A 15,566-nucleotide genomic window follows, 5' to 3' on the forward strand; every position below is an offset into this window, starting at 1 on the left:
TCGGTGGAGGGAGATGGAAAGAGAAGAGAATGAGAGAAGAGAAAGAGTAGGGAAGGAGAGAAGAGAAGGAGAGAATGGTTTTTCTCTCTCCTCTCCCTTCTCAAGCTTCTTATAGAGTTGAGAGAGAGATGGAGGGCTGAGGTTAGGAGGATGAGATGGAGGGCTCTCCATGATCACCCCTCCCCCCCCTAAATCCTCCTCCTTTTGACTTTGAAGCCCCCTTCAATAAATGCTACACACTCCCCTCCAATAATGCTACCAACTACCCCCCATTTTCCTCCTTAAAATAAGACAATTTTTAAGGCCTTTTGACTTTTCATCCTTTATTTTTTTTTTAATCAATATTTTTTTTATGTAGCATGGGTTGTACTTGATCTCAATGGCTTCATGCCAACTTCTTCCAAATCCCCAAACCAACCTACTTTTCAAAATTTTAGAAAACCACAAATTGATTTTGTAAAATTTCATTTTGGCTCTTTATAAAACCCTCAACATTTTTCATTTCATTTTTTTTAAAGTTATGCTTTAAATCTTTGAATGTATCATTTCTATTTTTTTTTTTTTGATAAAACCTAAAAATCTTCATAAACCACATTCGAAGCATGATTTTGTAATGAAGTGTATGTTAAGCTTTTTTTTTTTAAATTAAACTTAAGGTTTAAATTCATTTCCTAAGTTCCTATCATTCACAAACATTTTTAAAAAAGAAGAACTCCTTTAATAAAATAAAATCCTAAAAGATTTCAAGGGTTTGAATTAATTGAATATATATATATGTACGCATACATATATCTATACGTGTATAGATATATAGGCTCATACATGTACCTTGAAATTTCATCATTCACTGGATAATTTTTTCAAAAATTTCGAGGGTCTTATTGATTCGGTGTTGATGATTGTGATACTAGATGAATATCCACTACAAGCTGAAGCTTTCTAAGCACTTATTGGGTGCTCTATTGAGGCCTAGTAAAAAATATTTGAGACTTGGAGATCAAGGTACCTATGATGAATTATCCCAAAAATGGGGACTGCGGCTGTCTAAATGAGGTAAAGAGAATAACCTAAAATAGTTTATGCCTTTTTTGTTGTCTACTTATTCTATTAGCCTCTTCAACTTGTCCTTAGAAAATGGATTGTCCTTTTGGCATGTTAAAGCAGATTATTATTGAAAGTTTAGGTAATATAGTATAGCATAATGCTATGTAAAACAACACTATATATGTTAGTTCGTATATACCCTTTAAAGAAGGGGCACAATAGTCATTTTCAGACTGTTTCTTTTTGTTGTACTAAACGGGGTCGGACCCTCTGTATAAATGGTTTTCTTTCATGATATGGAATGAACAGTGTGATGTTCTTCTCCCCCATTTTGTTGTGCCTCATCTAACCCTAACCTCCCTTACTCTTATCTCTTTGGATTTTTGACATGGTATCAAAGTCATTATCAAGAGGAGGAGAGAGGGATGTGTGGGGGTGCCTTTGGAGGAGAGAAGCTTCGTTCCTGTTCTACTACAATGTTGTTCTTGTTTGTGTGCCTCGAAAGTGACATCCGTATAATTTGGGGGATATCATCAGGTTGAGGTATGCATTTGCTAGAGCATGATTTTAGAAGCCATACAAACCAAAAATCGTGGAGATTGGTTGAGATTTGAAATTTCTATGATTTTTTTTTGTATTTTCTGGATTTGGGGGTGAACAATGTCTAGTTTGAAGAAATACGTCGATTCCAATCTTATCGGGGGTTCTTAGTGGCTTAGATTTGTCCTTATCATGTCGTTTTTGCCCTAGAAAACTTTTAGAAGAGGTTTGGTGGGCTGTTGTGGTGATTTGGAGGAGTTTTGTCAAGGTTTTGGTGGGTTTCTATGTGGCAGTAACACGCAACACGTGTTACTGTTTTGTGGTGATCAGTCTGATCACTTTGCTTGACTGAAAAAGGGTGTAATCAGGTCGTTTTCACCCTATAAGATTGTTAGAACAATTTTAAAGTGTTAATGTGGTGATTTGGAGGAGTTTTTGTCAAGTCCTAGCATTCCTAAGTATGATGATAACTGTTTTTTTGGCTATTACTTTTTTAAAATAAGAAAACAATGAAGCAATGTATTGCTCTCTCTCCCTCTAGTATTCCTCTAACTGATCAACTGCAAAGAGAAGACTCGAGATGTTTTGGTGGTTGAGATTAACTTTCTGTGGAGTTTTGATTGCTCTTTTGAAGAAATATTTGGGGTGGTAAACCATATTTTGAGATTTTGGCTATTGAAATGCTAATTTATAGGTGTTTATTTTTTTATCTAAGTACTCAATCTTTGGCATAATGGGTGCACTGTTGTGCTATTTTTTTGCTAGTTTTCATACAAACTGGGCATCAGTAGAAAAGAGTTTATCTTGCTTGTGGTTTCAACCAGTTAGTTTATCAAGTTTGCTATACAAGGTATTGGGTCTTTGTATTGCTCTGGTGTGTCAAGGTCCATCATTTTGGAAGTGTGTATGTTGTGGCCGTTTATGTGGGTAGTTGAAAAGAGGTGTTATTGAAGCTTTGTGGCTTGAAAATCTATCAAATACTTGTGACTTCGTACAACATATTGTGGTTCTTTTGTTGTATTTTGCTAGTTTGTGTAGCCATCAAACAGTGTAGTTTTGGGGGTTGGTGAGTTATGGAGAAGGATAATGTCATGACTGTATCCAGGCAGATAGGTGGCATAATTGGTGGTAGAGTAATGAGTAGTGGGCAATTTCAGAGATTAGAGCAAGTTTAACAGGAAATTCAACATCATATTTAACAGTTGCAACTTCTTTTTCAGTCAGTCGTTGACCCTTCTTTTTCTGTCACTCCTGCCTCCTCCTCTGGTACTGTTTTCTCAGGTCCATCATCTGGTTGGCTAATAGACTCTAGGGCTTCATGTCATATAATACCTCATGAGTATGTCTTAGCCAAATGTCGTCTCTATAGTGACATCTTTCGCATTGTAGATGGTTCTTCTATATTAGTCTCCAAAATAGGTTCTATTACTTGTGACTCTTATCATGGTAGTAAATTCAATCTTTCTCAAGTTTATCATGTTCTATCTCTTGCTATGAATCTTATTTTTTGTGAGTCAAATTATCAAACTTTAATGTAATGCCATCTTCTCTTTTGTTGGTTGTGTTGTGAAAGATCAATTGTCAAAGAAGAAGATTGTGATTGGTCATAGAAAAGAAGATCTTTACTAACTGAATTTGATTGATATGAGGAAGCAAAAGGAAGTTAAAACCGGATATGGAGCTTCAATTTTGGATGAGTATGTTTTGTGGCACCAAAGACCAGAGCATATTTTCAGCTCTAGGTTGCAAAGTTTAGTGTCCTCGAGAAGTTTTGAAAAATTCAAGCTAGTTATATCAAGTCATGTTAAAGATTGTGTGAGTTGTAGATTGGCCAAGAATCATGATTTATCATTCAAGTATAATGATAGAGAATCAGAAAGCTCTTTTGATTTGATACACTCTGATGTATCTGTTGTGTCAAAAGGAGGATCATCCTATCTTGTGACTTTCATAGATGATTGTACAAGGTTTACATGAATATATTTTATAAAAAATAAAAGTGATCTTTTTGAAATCTTTAAGAGCTTTTGTGTCATGATTGAGAATCAATTTGCAGCTAAAATCAAAACTCTGTGTACTGACTCGGGTGATGGATATGTTAACTATGTGTTTAAAAAGTTTTTACAAGAGAAGTATAGTTCATTAAAAGTCATGTCCTTACACTCCTGAGAAAAATTGTGTAGTTGAGAGAAAAAACAAGCATATCTTGAAAACAACAAGAACTCTTATGTTTGGGAAAGAGGTACTCAAAGTGCTTTGGGCAAATGCAATTTAATTAGTCATCTATTAGATAAATTGTATGTCCTCTGGAGTGCTTAAAGGCATATTCCTTTTCAGAAACTGTAAGGAAAAGTTTCAAACTATGATATGTTAAAGGTGTTTGGTTGAGTATATTTTGTTTTGCTAGCTGACAAATACAGGGATAAGTTATCTCTTAAAGCTGTCAAATATTATTTTCTTAGTTTTGTTAAGGGTCAAAAAGGGTACAAGTGCTATGATCCTGTTGATAAGAGAGTGTCGGTATTCTGACTTATCTTTTTTGGTTTCTTTTGAAGAAAGAAAAAGTGAGAGAGAGGAGATGGAGAATCAAAGTGAGCAAGTTCTAGCTAGAGAAGATAGGTTTGGTCAGACCTATTAAAGAAGACATGAAGGTGTAGAACAGGAAAATGAAGAGACCAATCGTCATCAAATTCCTACGACAACAACAACAAAACTTAGACGTTTGGGTGCTGTGATTCTAGCCCCTGCTCCTTGTGAGCTGACTTGCACTTTCATCCTGAGGTTATGGCTCTCCCTACACTGGATCAAGATGGTCACTCACGTTGCACCCTTCACTGCAAGGCCTGTATCTGATCATGGTGATCGTGCTCACCCTACCACCTCATTCGCTGAACCCCTATTTCCTTCTACAAGGACCGTGATGCATATTCACTGTCGATGACCCTCTCGTTGCATCTTCTAGAGCCATTCAAGATAGTGTATCTTCTGCTGTTGAACCCCAATTCTACCACCGACTCGTTCTACCTACTCGTCTATCAGCCGTCACAACCTTATTTACAGCAGACTTATATACGATATAGGTTGGTATAGCGGGTGACCAAGGCTTGCCACCCACTCCAACTTCGGGGTCTGAATCCACCCCTCATAAAGTGATAGTTCAGTACTAGTCCAACCCTAGCCTGAAAATCACCACTATACCTCTTAACGGGTACAACTATTCACCCTGGTCTAAGGCCTCAAAGTTGTATCTTGTGGGAAGAGAAAGCTCAACTACATCACGGGCAAAAAAGCTGCCCCTATCCCTCGAACCCTGCGTATGAGGAGTGAGAATCCAATGACTACTTAGTCATGTCATGGCTCCTCAACTCGGAAGCAGATCAGGTCATGCTGAACATGAGCGTTTTTTCTCATGCTGACATCGTGGCCATCAGATTTGCATTTCAAAAAGCTCAAAGTCAACAAAACCACATGGCATTCATCCAAAATGCAAACAGACGGCCACGATATCGGCATGAGCAAAAACGCTCATGTTCAGCAAGACCTGATCTGCTTCCCCTCAACTCACCAAGGACATTTGGTAACTTAAGAAAAGGGACAAACCTGTGAGTCAATACCTGAGAAGATGTAGAAGAACATGTAATATAGTATAGCGTAGTGTTATATAAAATAGCTTTATATATATATATATATATATATATATACACACACACACACACACACAGTGTGTGTGTTAGTTTGTATATACCCGATTAAAAAAGGGGCACAATAGTCATTTTCACACTTTTATTTTTTGTACTAAAGGGGAGAGGGTGTTGCGTCTTCTCCCCCGAACACGCACTGTAGCTACAGTGCGTGTTGGGGGGGGTTATATAACCTCCCCCGACTAAAGGGAGTCTACCCTCTATGTGTAAATGGTTCTCTTTCACGACATAGGAATGAATAGTGTGATTCTCTCCCTATTTTGTTGTCTCATCTAACCCTAACCTCCCTTTGATCTCTTGACAATTATGATCAGAAAGCCTAATTATCATTTTGTGACACTGTTTTATGCATCACATAGATGTATTCAATTTTTTTGTAATTGGATACCATTTTACAATCATCAAAACATCATCTCTAAATTGTTGCTCACTTTCATGTATCTCAAGTAAAAGAAGATGACTGCATCCATAAGTCCTTACCCTGATGAGGTTGCTGGAGGGGTATTAGAGAAGTTCCCCGATCGGCTTAGTGCTGTGCCGCCCAGAATTACTAGTGGATCTGTTCCAGGGGTCACTGTAGACTTGTTTAATGCGGATAACAAAGTATGGAGGAAACATGTAAATGCTTACAAGAAAATCAATAAATATGTTGGCACAGAGAGATACCGCAATATGATCGATATGAATGCGGGTTTGTGAAGTTTTGCGGCAGCTCTTGAATGTTGTGCCTACTATTGCTGAGAAAAATAGGTTAGGTGTTATATATGAACGGGGTTTGATTGGCATTTATCATGACTGGTATGGTTATCTGGCCCTGTCTATTTTTAGGTTTCTGTTAACATTCTGTTTTTGAGAAGGCAAAAGGTTTCTGTCAACATTCTAAGGTTACCATAATCCTGCATTAATTCCTCTCTTTTTTTATTTGATGGCACATTTTTCTTGCCATGATTTATTTGATGATATACATCATTAATCCATCAGAGAATAGGTCATTCTTCTCCTTACTGTTTGTGTGGTTGAGTATACTGTGGATTTCATTTTTAGGCTTCCAATACATTTGATTTGAGTTGAGATTTTTCTCTGTTTCTCCACACCTAGGTTCAGGATTTCATTTGACTCTTGTTATACAAGACTTGCATATTAACTTATATCACAAACTGAATGGTGCACCCACAGATTTTTTAAAAAAAGAATATATCTTCCACATTCTGAAGTATCTCTACTATGAGATTTTCCTACTTTCTGCTGATTTTCCAGACACTGTAATAGGAACTAGTGTTTCCCCTCAATGTTTTGTTTTTCTTGCTGCTGCTGAAATCATTTATTCAAGTCTCTGCTTTATCGGAATTTCAGGCTTCTTACGTTAGATGATTCAATTCACTTAGGTGCATTCATTGGCAAATGATGGTCACACTTGTTCTTAAATTTCCATTCTTTGCCATCATTTCAAATTGAATGTGTTTTCTGACAACAGAGTTTACTTGATTCATGCCAAAACGGGGTTGACATAAGATGTAACTGAAAAAAAATGAACCAATATAAGTTGCACGTCTAAAGAAGAGTTATTGAAATTTCATATGCAAAAAGTGGTGCCTATGGTTAACTGAAAAAAAAAACGACAGGTAAATGCCATGAAGAGATTGCTGGCTTGACAGGTTGGTCTTTCATTCCAAACTTTTGGAATCTAGGATTATGACATAACAGAGCGTTGCCTTCTCTATCTTCAATAGAACATTGCAGTCAGATCTGGGGGCGGAAGTGTGGAATTGTAGACGTTCAAAAGCTGACAATTGAGGTTTAAGTCTTACAGTCTCTTGCAACCCTTATGATGGGTGTCATTGCTTCTAGGTTGAGCACATTCCATATGGGTATCCTGTACCATCTTGGTGGATCTTGTTCATGTTAGATTGGTGGATTTAATGGTGTTTGTATTTGATGGACCTGCATTGTTAGGTTTTAGTGTGAAAATCTTATGTAAAGGAGTCTGGGTCCCTTAGGGTGAATATCTTTTTTGGGGTGGGGGTTCTGAGAGAAAATATGCCCTGAATCTTGTTTCCTGGGGTCTCCTATCTAAACCCTTTCATCATGGGGGTTTGGCCATTAAGGATCTGAAGAAACTAAACTCGTCATTTCAGATTAGTGGCTTTGGTCCTGAGCCTTTCCAATCGATCTTGGCTTTCTTTATCATAATTTAAGGTCTGGCTCGAGTCAGTTCTGACTTCTGAGTTCCCTCTTTGTTTTTGGGATCAGGCCATCCAGTTGGCTTTCGCAGGAACATGCCTGAACAGTCCAATTCCCCCCCCCCCCCCAGTGATAAGGGGCTACAAGATCCACCACTTTCATTACAGCTTCCAAGCCACTGTACTAGATGTGCATGTAGTTGTAGTAGTTGACCCATCATGCCCCTGTTCTATGCTTTCTGTATTCTTATCTAATTCACCAACGTTACCAACCACACAATGTATCTAATGGAATTATTACTATTATTGTAAGAATAAAACCTGTTCTTATAGAGATTTCCTGAAGTGATCTAATTTTTTTCATTGGGTCTGGGTGGAGACTAACAATCTTGATTGATGCTTCTTAGCTTATGTCCGCAACTCATTGTGATCAATTGATAGAGTCCGAACTTGACAGCTAGAGGTCATAGATTGGAAGCACTATTTGGTGCTGTAAGAAAAATGGTCTCATCAGCAGAGTTTACCATTGACTATTTCGTGTTAGGACCTTGCTTGATGATACCCTTCCTAAATGGTGTGATAACGGGATCAGTGGATGACTATCTTATCTGACGTGTCCTAGGTTTAGATCTTGTCTGATGCTGTTCCTCAGCACTATAATTTAAAATGCAACACTGAAAATAACTGGAGTTATTCTTGGAGATCATATGTGAGACTGATTGGTGGTGGTTCTTCAGTTGGTGGGTGCATGATTTTGCCTTTTAGTTTGTTTCCAACATTTGTTAAACAGTGATGTTTGCTGGTAACTAAATGCTTGCAATCTTCTTGCTTCAGAATTGCAATGTCTTATTCTATTCATGTTTTGCCACTAATAACTTTCATCTTTTCTCTTTGGAATGATTGTTCAAATTGATCTTGACCATTCATGTTTCTCAGGTATGAAGCCTTTTCTATCTATCCGAGGACATATGACCTAATCCACGCAAATGGTGTTTTCAGCTTATACCAGGACAAGTAAGTTTGTTGATTTTATTAGATTTCTTACAGCTGTACGAAGATTAGATGAACTGATTAGAGGCTCAGTTGATTTGATGAAATTACAAAGTTTAAATAGCAGGGCTCCAATTGACCGTTGTGTCTTCTTAGTTCTGTACCGCTGCTTAGCCTTTTAGCAATTGCTGCATGTTCATAACCTAAAGAATTGAGTTATGCTGCAACTATGATTGAACCAGGTGCAACATGGAGGACATTCTCTTGGAGATGGACCGGATACTGTGGCCGAAAGGTGCAGTCATATTTCGTGATAACGTAGACATCTTGAACAAGGTGAAGGCATCAGTCAGCGGCATGAGACGGGATTCGAAGATGGTTGATCATGAGGATGGCCCCATGGTCCCAGAAAAAATCCTGGTAGCTGTCAAGAGGTTATGGGTTGGATCTGGAAACCGCACGGCTCAGAAATGAGTAAACCTGGGGACAGCCTAAAGTAGAAACAGAGAAATATTGAATGTTGTAAGAGGATGATTGTAGTGACTTTTGCAGCACCATTGGGCGTCTGGGATTATCTATCTACAATCATTGTGAGTGCATCGTGGGAGATAGTTTTGGAGATGGGTGATGATGTTTGACGTAGAGCTGTTATTTATTTGCTAACTTAGGGTTTTCCATATTGGTCATTGTTCTACTTTGTGCTCCTACGTCCTATTTTGTAGAACTTTTCACAAAGTCTATGAGGGCATTAGCTCTCTTGTTTCTTATGTGCTTCTTCATTGGTCTTCACTAAATTATTGAGAGAGAGAGAGAGAGAGAGAGTACTGGTTTGCAAACTATGAATTTTCAGTTCGCTGGGTAGATAGTAACGCTTTAGTATATTATATATAAGATTTGGCTTGGAACTGGATTAGCCGAATTTAGACCTAACTGGATCTAGTATTGTTGGATATGAAGCTAGATTCTGGCCCAGGTGATGGAAACCCCTAGCCGTTTTACATTTATAAGTCTGGTGTAGCTCGGTTACTTTTAGATTTTCTTGGGATCTGGGTTATGAGAATGAACCTGATCGAAGTGTGTTTGGGTGGTTGCAAGTAGGGCTGAGAAACGAACCGAGCAACCTCTGGCTTGGCTCGTCTCAAGCTTGTTTGTATTTTGGTTAATTTGGAAGGTGAGCCCCGAGCACGAGCTTGTTTGTTATAGATGACCGAATCGAGCATGAACAAGGGGCGTTTGTCTCTTGGCTCGGCTCATATAGGCTCATTTAAATAGCTTATATAGAACTTATTTATCATGCATGTCAAAAAAAGTTAGCTCACTTGGGTGGTTAGATATACTTGCAACCAAGGAACCAGCTTGCAACCAATGTCAAAAAAAGTTGCATTCTCACTATGAACGCTTTGATAAAAAATGAAATTTTGTTTAGGCGAGCCAGCTTGGGCTTGTTTTTTGGCTCGGGCCCATGCGAGCTGAATGCACGAAGCATTCCTAGCATAGGCTCTTACCTTCACCTCGCCTTCCTTTTCTCGGATAGGCAAATTGGGGTATAAGATTCGAACCCAAGACCCATTGGTTATGTTAGTGTGACCTGACCATCCAGCCAGCTCGAATTCGACCGCGGTTCTCACCATTCACTTGCAATGCTTTGCCTTCATGAACGATTTGCATAAAGCAAATAAAATGGTAGATTTATTTATTCAATATTTGCTGGTCTCCATCACCTACTATGATTCAGGCACTTATTTGGGATCAATTTCCTAATCCCTGCGGTGATATATCTGAAGTCTACTGGGAATAGCCAAAATGTTGGGTATGTTTTTGCAATTTAATTCAAAAGGCAACATTCTTGCCTTCAGCAGCAATTTCTCAAGAAAGAACTTTATTTTTATTTTTAATTTTAATTGCTTTCTTTTATGAACAAATGCAGAGATATAATTGGTACCCATATCTTATGTAAATGAATAATCTTTCTTTCCAACTAAAGGGGAAAAAGAAGGCAAAATGATCTGATAGAGACAAGCGCCATTTATGTGCAAGAATGGAAACAAAATAGAAACAGAATGCAGCTGTCTAGACTAAGGTTGCCAAGAATGGAAACAGAATAGAAAAACGTTTTGAGAAAACAAAATGGAAAATGAAACTTTTTTTAGGCTCATGTAGAATGGAAACACTATTGAGAATATTATAGTCTACACAAATTAAATATGTGAGGTACAATGATAAATATCTAAATAAAGTGTTTAAATGCAACAAAAGGCTTTAGTGTTCCCAAAATTTAGTGATGTAATATCCGAAAATTTCTAAGTTCTTTTCTATAGCATTGTGAAATGTCTTGAATTTCATGTCAATATAGAACCCTAATTTCTTTAAAAAAAATTAATGTTCGAGTATATTTGTAAGGCTTAGGGGGTTTAATAAGGTTGAATTGTAGTAAATATAAACCCTACACGGTTTGAATAATTGAGAAAACCCTAAGTGATGCCTAATTGAAAATGTCTCTCTTAAAAAGAAAATGTTGAATTTTCTTTAAGTAAAATTAATTAAATAATGTGAATTAACAAAAGTAGGTTGTGAACATATACATATTAATATGCTTAATAAGTTGTAATTAGTGAATACTTAATGTCTTTACATTTTATATGATTTGTGGTTGTATAAAACAAAAACGATTTTTATTGGAATTTTATTGTTATTTAATTATAGTTTAATAAAATAGATTTTTGTTATAAATTAAACCCATTTTATTAGTTTAGTAGGAGCCAATATGTGGGCCGTCCCATCCTATGTGGCATCTTACTTCAAATTTATTTTGAAATTAAAGGCCTAGTGATTTTCAAGCTTATTTAAAGCTTAACTAGTCAAATAGAGAGATTAAGGACTCTCATTGGTCCTCATGTTTTGATCAAGGGTTGGAATTAATTCCAACCCATAACCTAACTTAAAGAGGGTTATAAAATCCTCCCATAGCCCATGCCTCCCTCATTTGTGCTGGAAAAAAAAGGAGAACTTCTCTCTCCCCCCAAAACCCTCTCCTCTCTTTCCTCTCTTTCCCTTCCTTATTCTCTTCTTTTTAGAGTTTCTTTTGATTCTTGAGTGCAAGATCCAGACCTCAAGGGGTGTGGTGAGGAGATCTAAGGTCCTCATCTTGCTAGAAGGAGGAGTTGATCGGTGGATCAAGCAAAAAGGGTCGTTCATCCATCAAAAAATACATTTTTTTTCAACAAAAGGTAGGGTTTCTATGCTTTTCTTGCAAGAACGGAGTTCTAAAATTTGAAGTAAGATGCCACATAGGATGGGACGGCCCACCTATGGGCTCCTACTAAACTAATGAAAATAGATTTTAATTTATAAAAAAGAAAAATTATTATATTAAACTATTATTGAATAATCATAAAATTTTAATTAAAAATCATTTTTGTTTTATATAACCACAACTCACGTGAAAATGTAAAGGAATTGAATATAAGTTAATTCCATCTTATTAAGCATATTAATATGTATATTTTTAAAATCTACTTTTGTTAATTTACTTTATTTAAATAATTTTACTTAAAAGAAAAATCAATATTTTTTTTAAGACGTTTTCAATTAGACATCACTTAGAATTTTCTCAGATATCCAAACCATGTAGGGTTTATATTTACTACAATTCAATATAATTAACCCCCTTAATCCTTACGAATATACTCAAACATTAATTTTTAAAGAAATTAGGGTTCTATATTGACACGAAATTCAAGACATTTCACAATGCTATAGAAAAGAACTTAGAAATTTTCGGATATTACATCCAATCTTCCTTAAAAAAAATTCTTCTTCGAAATTTGGTTAACATTACGTACCGAACAAGTGTGGATATTTAGCTCTCATATCGGCCTCGGGCTCCCAAGAACACTCCTCCAGCCCGTGGTGCTGCCATCGTACTTTAACAAGTGGAATTGACTTATGTCGCAGCACTTGTTCTCGTCGATCTACTATCTCTACCGGTCGTTCTTCAAACGTGAGGTCTCTCTGAACCTCGACTTCGTCATACTGAATAACATGAGTAGGATCTGGTACATATTTCCTCAACATTGACACATGAAAAACATCGTGGATGTTGGAAAACTGAAGGGGAAGTGTCAATCTATACGCGGTGCCTCCTATCCTCTCGAGGATGAGAAACAATCCTACATACCTCAGACTCAATTTCTCTTTGTTGGCGAACTGAAATACGCTCTTCGTTGGCGATACCCTGACAAACACATGATTACCAACCTCGAAAGAAACCTCTCGCCTCTTTGGATCTGCATAACTCTTCTGATGGCTCTGCGCTATCAAAAGCCTCTTACAAATCAACTGTACTTGATCCGTATAATGCTGCAAAACTATAGGCGATTCAACAGTTCAATCACCTACCTCGCTCCAACAAACAGGAGACCTACAGGGTCGCCCGTATAATGCCTCATATGGAGCCAAACCGATACTCGAATGATAATTGTTATTGTAGGCAAACTCCGCTAACTTTAGGTGCTTACTCCAGTCACCTTTCCACTCCAATGCACACGCTCGCAACATATCCTCGAGTGTCTGAATAGTCCTCTCTGACTGACCATCCGTCTGGGGGTGAAAAGTTGTGCTAAACTTAAGCTTTGTCCCCAAGGCTTTCTGAAGTTGTTCTCAAAATTTTGACGTGAATCTAAGACCCCTGTTTGAGATAATCGAAACAGGTACCCCATGTAATATGACAATCTCGTCGACATATAAATCCGTCAAACTCTCTAAGGTTTGATTCGCCATGGTCGGTAAGAAGTGTGCCGACTTTGTAAGGCGATCCACAATCACCCAAATGGTGTCATACTGCTGGCGTGTTTTGGGTAGACCTACCACAAAGTCCATGGTAATGTCTTCCCACTTCCACTGCGGAATCTCAATCGACTGCATTACACCTCCCGGTCTCTGATGCTCTATCTTGACCTGCTGACAGATTAAACATCTCGACACGTATTCAGCGACATCCTTCTTCATACCGGGCCACCAGTAATTACATCACAATGAAGAGATTCATGAAATAATGTAAAAATAGTGTCATTACATCAAATTATAAGGATTTTCCATTTCATCTAGCATATTACATCCTTTTTTTACTTTAATAATATGTAAAAAACTATTTTTTAAACAAGTAATTAAAATTTTTAAATAACACGTGTCAACTTTTTTTGCAAAAATTTTTTTTTTAAGGAAAATGTGTGAGAAACATGTTTCCATGTAAAGTAAACAGGCTTCCCGTTCAATAGGAAACATGTTCCCTGTGTATCTCTGCAAGTATCTCACAAGTTTGGAAAATATTAAGTTTTGTGTTCTGGAAACAGTTTCCCACATGCTGGTAGAGTTTCCGGTAAAGCTTGGTCTAGAGAAACCCATCAGTATAACAAAGGGAAAAAGGAAAAGAGTGAAGCAAGCTTGCAACAAGTATAAATTGCTGTGGTTAAAAGATATGAAAATAAAGATCCTTTCAACAATGTGTCGTCTTCTGAGACATATCTAAGAATTACAAGCATTTTGAGATTGAACATTACCTAGAAAAAAGAATTACACATCATTGAGTCCCTCCTTGTGGTTTTTCTGTAGCAACAGCTTCCTGGTCATGCATTAGCTTTTCTGGAACAGCAGTTTCTTGGTTCTGAATTTCCAGGAGAAGCTTTGCTTCTTCATCATCAGCTTCTGCTTGAACCTTTGGAGGTGCACGCTTGGTAGTTGATTGCTGATACATGATCCCTCCAAACATGCATATCAAAAGGCCAATTGTCCCTATAAAGGTTGAATGATTATCCCAAATCATTAAATTTATGACCACTGTCAGAAGCTTGTTGACAATACCAAGAACAGTAAACCCAGTGGCAGAGATGGACCTCCGGCATGCGAACCCAAAAAAAGAGATAGCAAGTCCAAATAAGCAAGATAAACCCACTGGCAAAATCACACCAAAGGAATACCAACTTGATTCATCTGAAATGTCGTGCTTAATCTTCTTCAGCTCTCCCATAATAAGCAATTCAATTGGAAACAGGAGCAAAGCTTCCAGGTTGTTGTACAGCACCAAACCCCATGTGTTCAGTCCAATTGTCATAACCACATGTTTTATGTAAACAAAATCTATTGTCATACTCACAAGATAAGCCAAAGCCCATGTATAAGCAGTAACAGTAAACTGATAATCCGTGATAACATAAATCACACTTCCACCAAAAATAGTAGCAAGAGACAACCAAGTTTTAAGTGATGGCCATGGCTGCTTCAAGTAGATGGCTTCTCCAATTGCAACAAATATGGGGACAGCTGATCGGAAAACTATGAATGTATCCACATTGGCATGAAGCAGAAGTTCACTATTTGTGAAAAGGGAAGTATAGAATATGATGGCAGCAGGTAAGAATTTCCACATGGTACGTAGGTCCAGTTGGTCATAGTCAATAATTTTGAACGATCCACAGATCAAGACACCAAGTGTGCTTGTGAAGTATTGCAAAGCAGTCAACGCACCAGGATATGGGAATTTCATGATTGCCCATTTGTTGATTATTGATAAGAGTGACGCAGAAAGACAATATCCAGCTGCTACCCCATAAACAGACGCCTGTTGCAGCAAGTTTTTGAGCACATCATACCAAGTTTCTTCAGCATCTTTAGAGAGAGAGATTCCATCAGCACTTCTGCATGTCTCATCCTTGGATCTGCCATCATTATTAGACATCTGCAACAGCAAATGAATATCTAGATAACAGAACATTAAAATTTATAAACACTAATTACATAAACAGATGCATGTAATTTGAAGGATTGAAGCTGCCAACATGCATCCAGCATCAACCTAAACTAGTTTCAGACAGACTCTAAAACACTGAAAAAGTTTACAACTAGCAGGAAGTGAAAAAGCGGTGCCATTATTAGTTGGTTATCATGGGACGAACTCTAAAAGAACATACAAAAATATTTTCAAAAAAGTCTGTGCAAATAAAAATTTCTTAGTAAGCAATTAGAAGAGGTTTCAAATTGCCAATAACTTTGTCTCCCACAATGATGACTCAACTGATTGACCTGTTTCTAGACAGAAAGTAAACATTTGCTGATA

General features: G+C 37.4%; 1 protein-coding gene and 1 long non-coding RNA gene across 4 annotated transcripts in view; one reads left to right on the top strand and one right to left on the bottom strand.

The window, feature by feature from the left end:
• The window catches only part of GONST3 (golgi nucleotide sugar transporter 3), a 92,963-nt gene that overhangs the window by 76,470 nt on the left and 927 nt on the right, over nucleotides 1–15,566 (bottom strand). For 2 of the 3 annotated variants that reach the window (XM_089993192.1, XM_089993193.1), the window contains exon 2: nucleotides 13,898–15,188. In XM_089993192.1, the coding sequence (XP_089849318.1) occupies nucleotides 14,034–15,188 (1,155 nt within the window). In that variant the 3' untranslated portion in view covers nucleotides 13,898–14,033. Of the gene's footprint in view, nucleotides 1–13,897; nucleotides 15,537–15,566 lie in introns of those variants that run through there. The other variant, XM_089993191.1, reaches the window with a different exon arrangement.
• On the top strand, nucleotides 1,451–9,237 carry LOC149811950 (uncharacterized). The gene is made up of 3 exons (XR_016428569.1): nucleotides 1,451–1,587; nucleotides 8,402–8,479; nucleotides 8,698–9,237. It is a non-coding gene; the product is annotated as an uncharacterized LOC149811950 (long non-coding RNA).

The sequence above is a fragment of the Nuphar pumila genome, chromosome 17 (assembly GCF_984573655.1).
Source record: "Nuphar pumila chromosome 17, dmNupPumi1.hap1.1, whole genome shotgun sequence".
In the NCBI taxonomy this organism is placed as follows: Eukaryota; Viridiplantae; Streptophyta; class Magnoliopsida; order Nymphaeales; family Nymphaeaceae; genus Nuphar; species Nuphar pumila.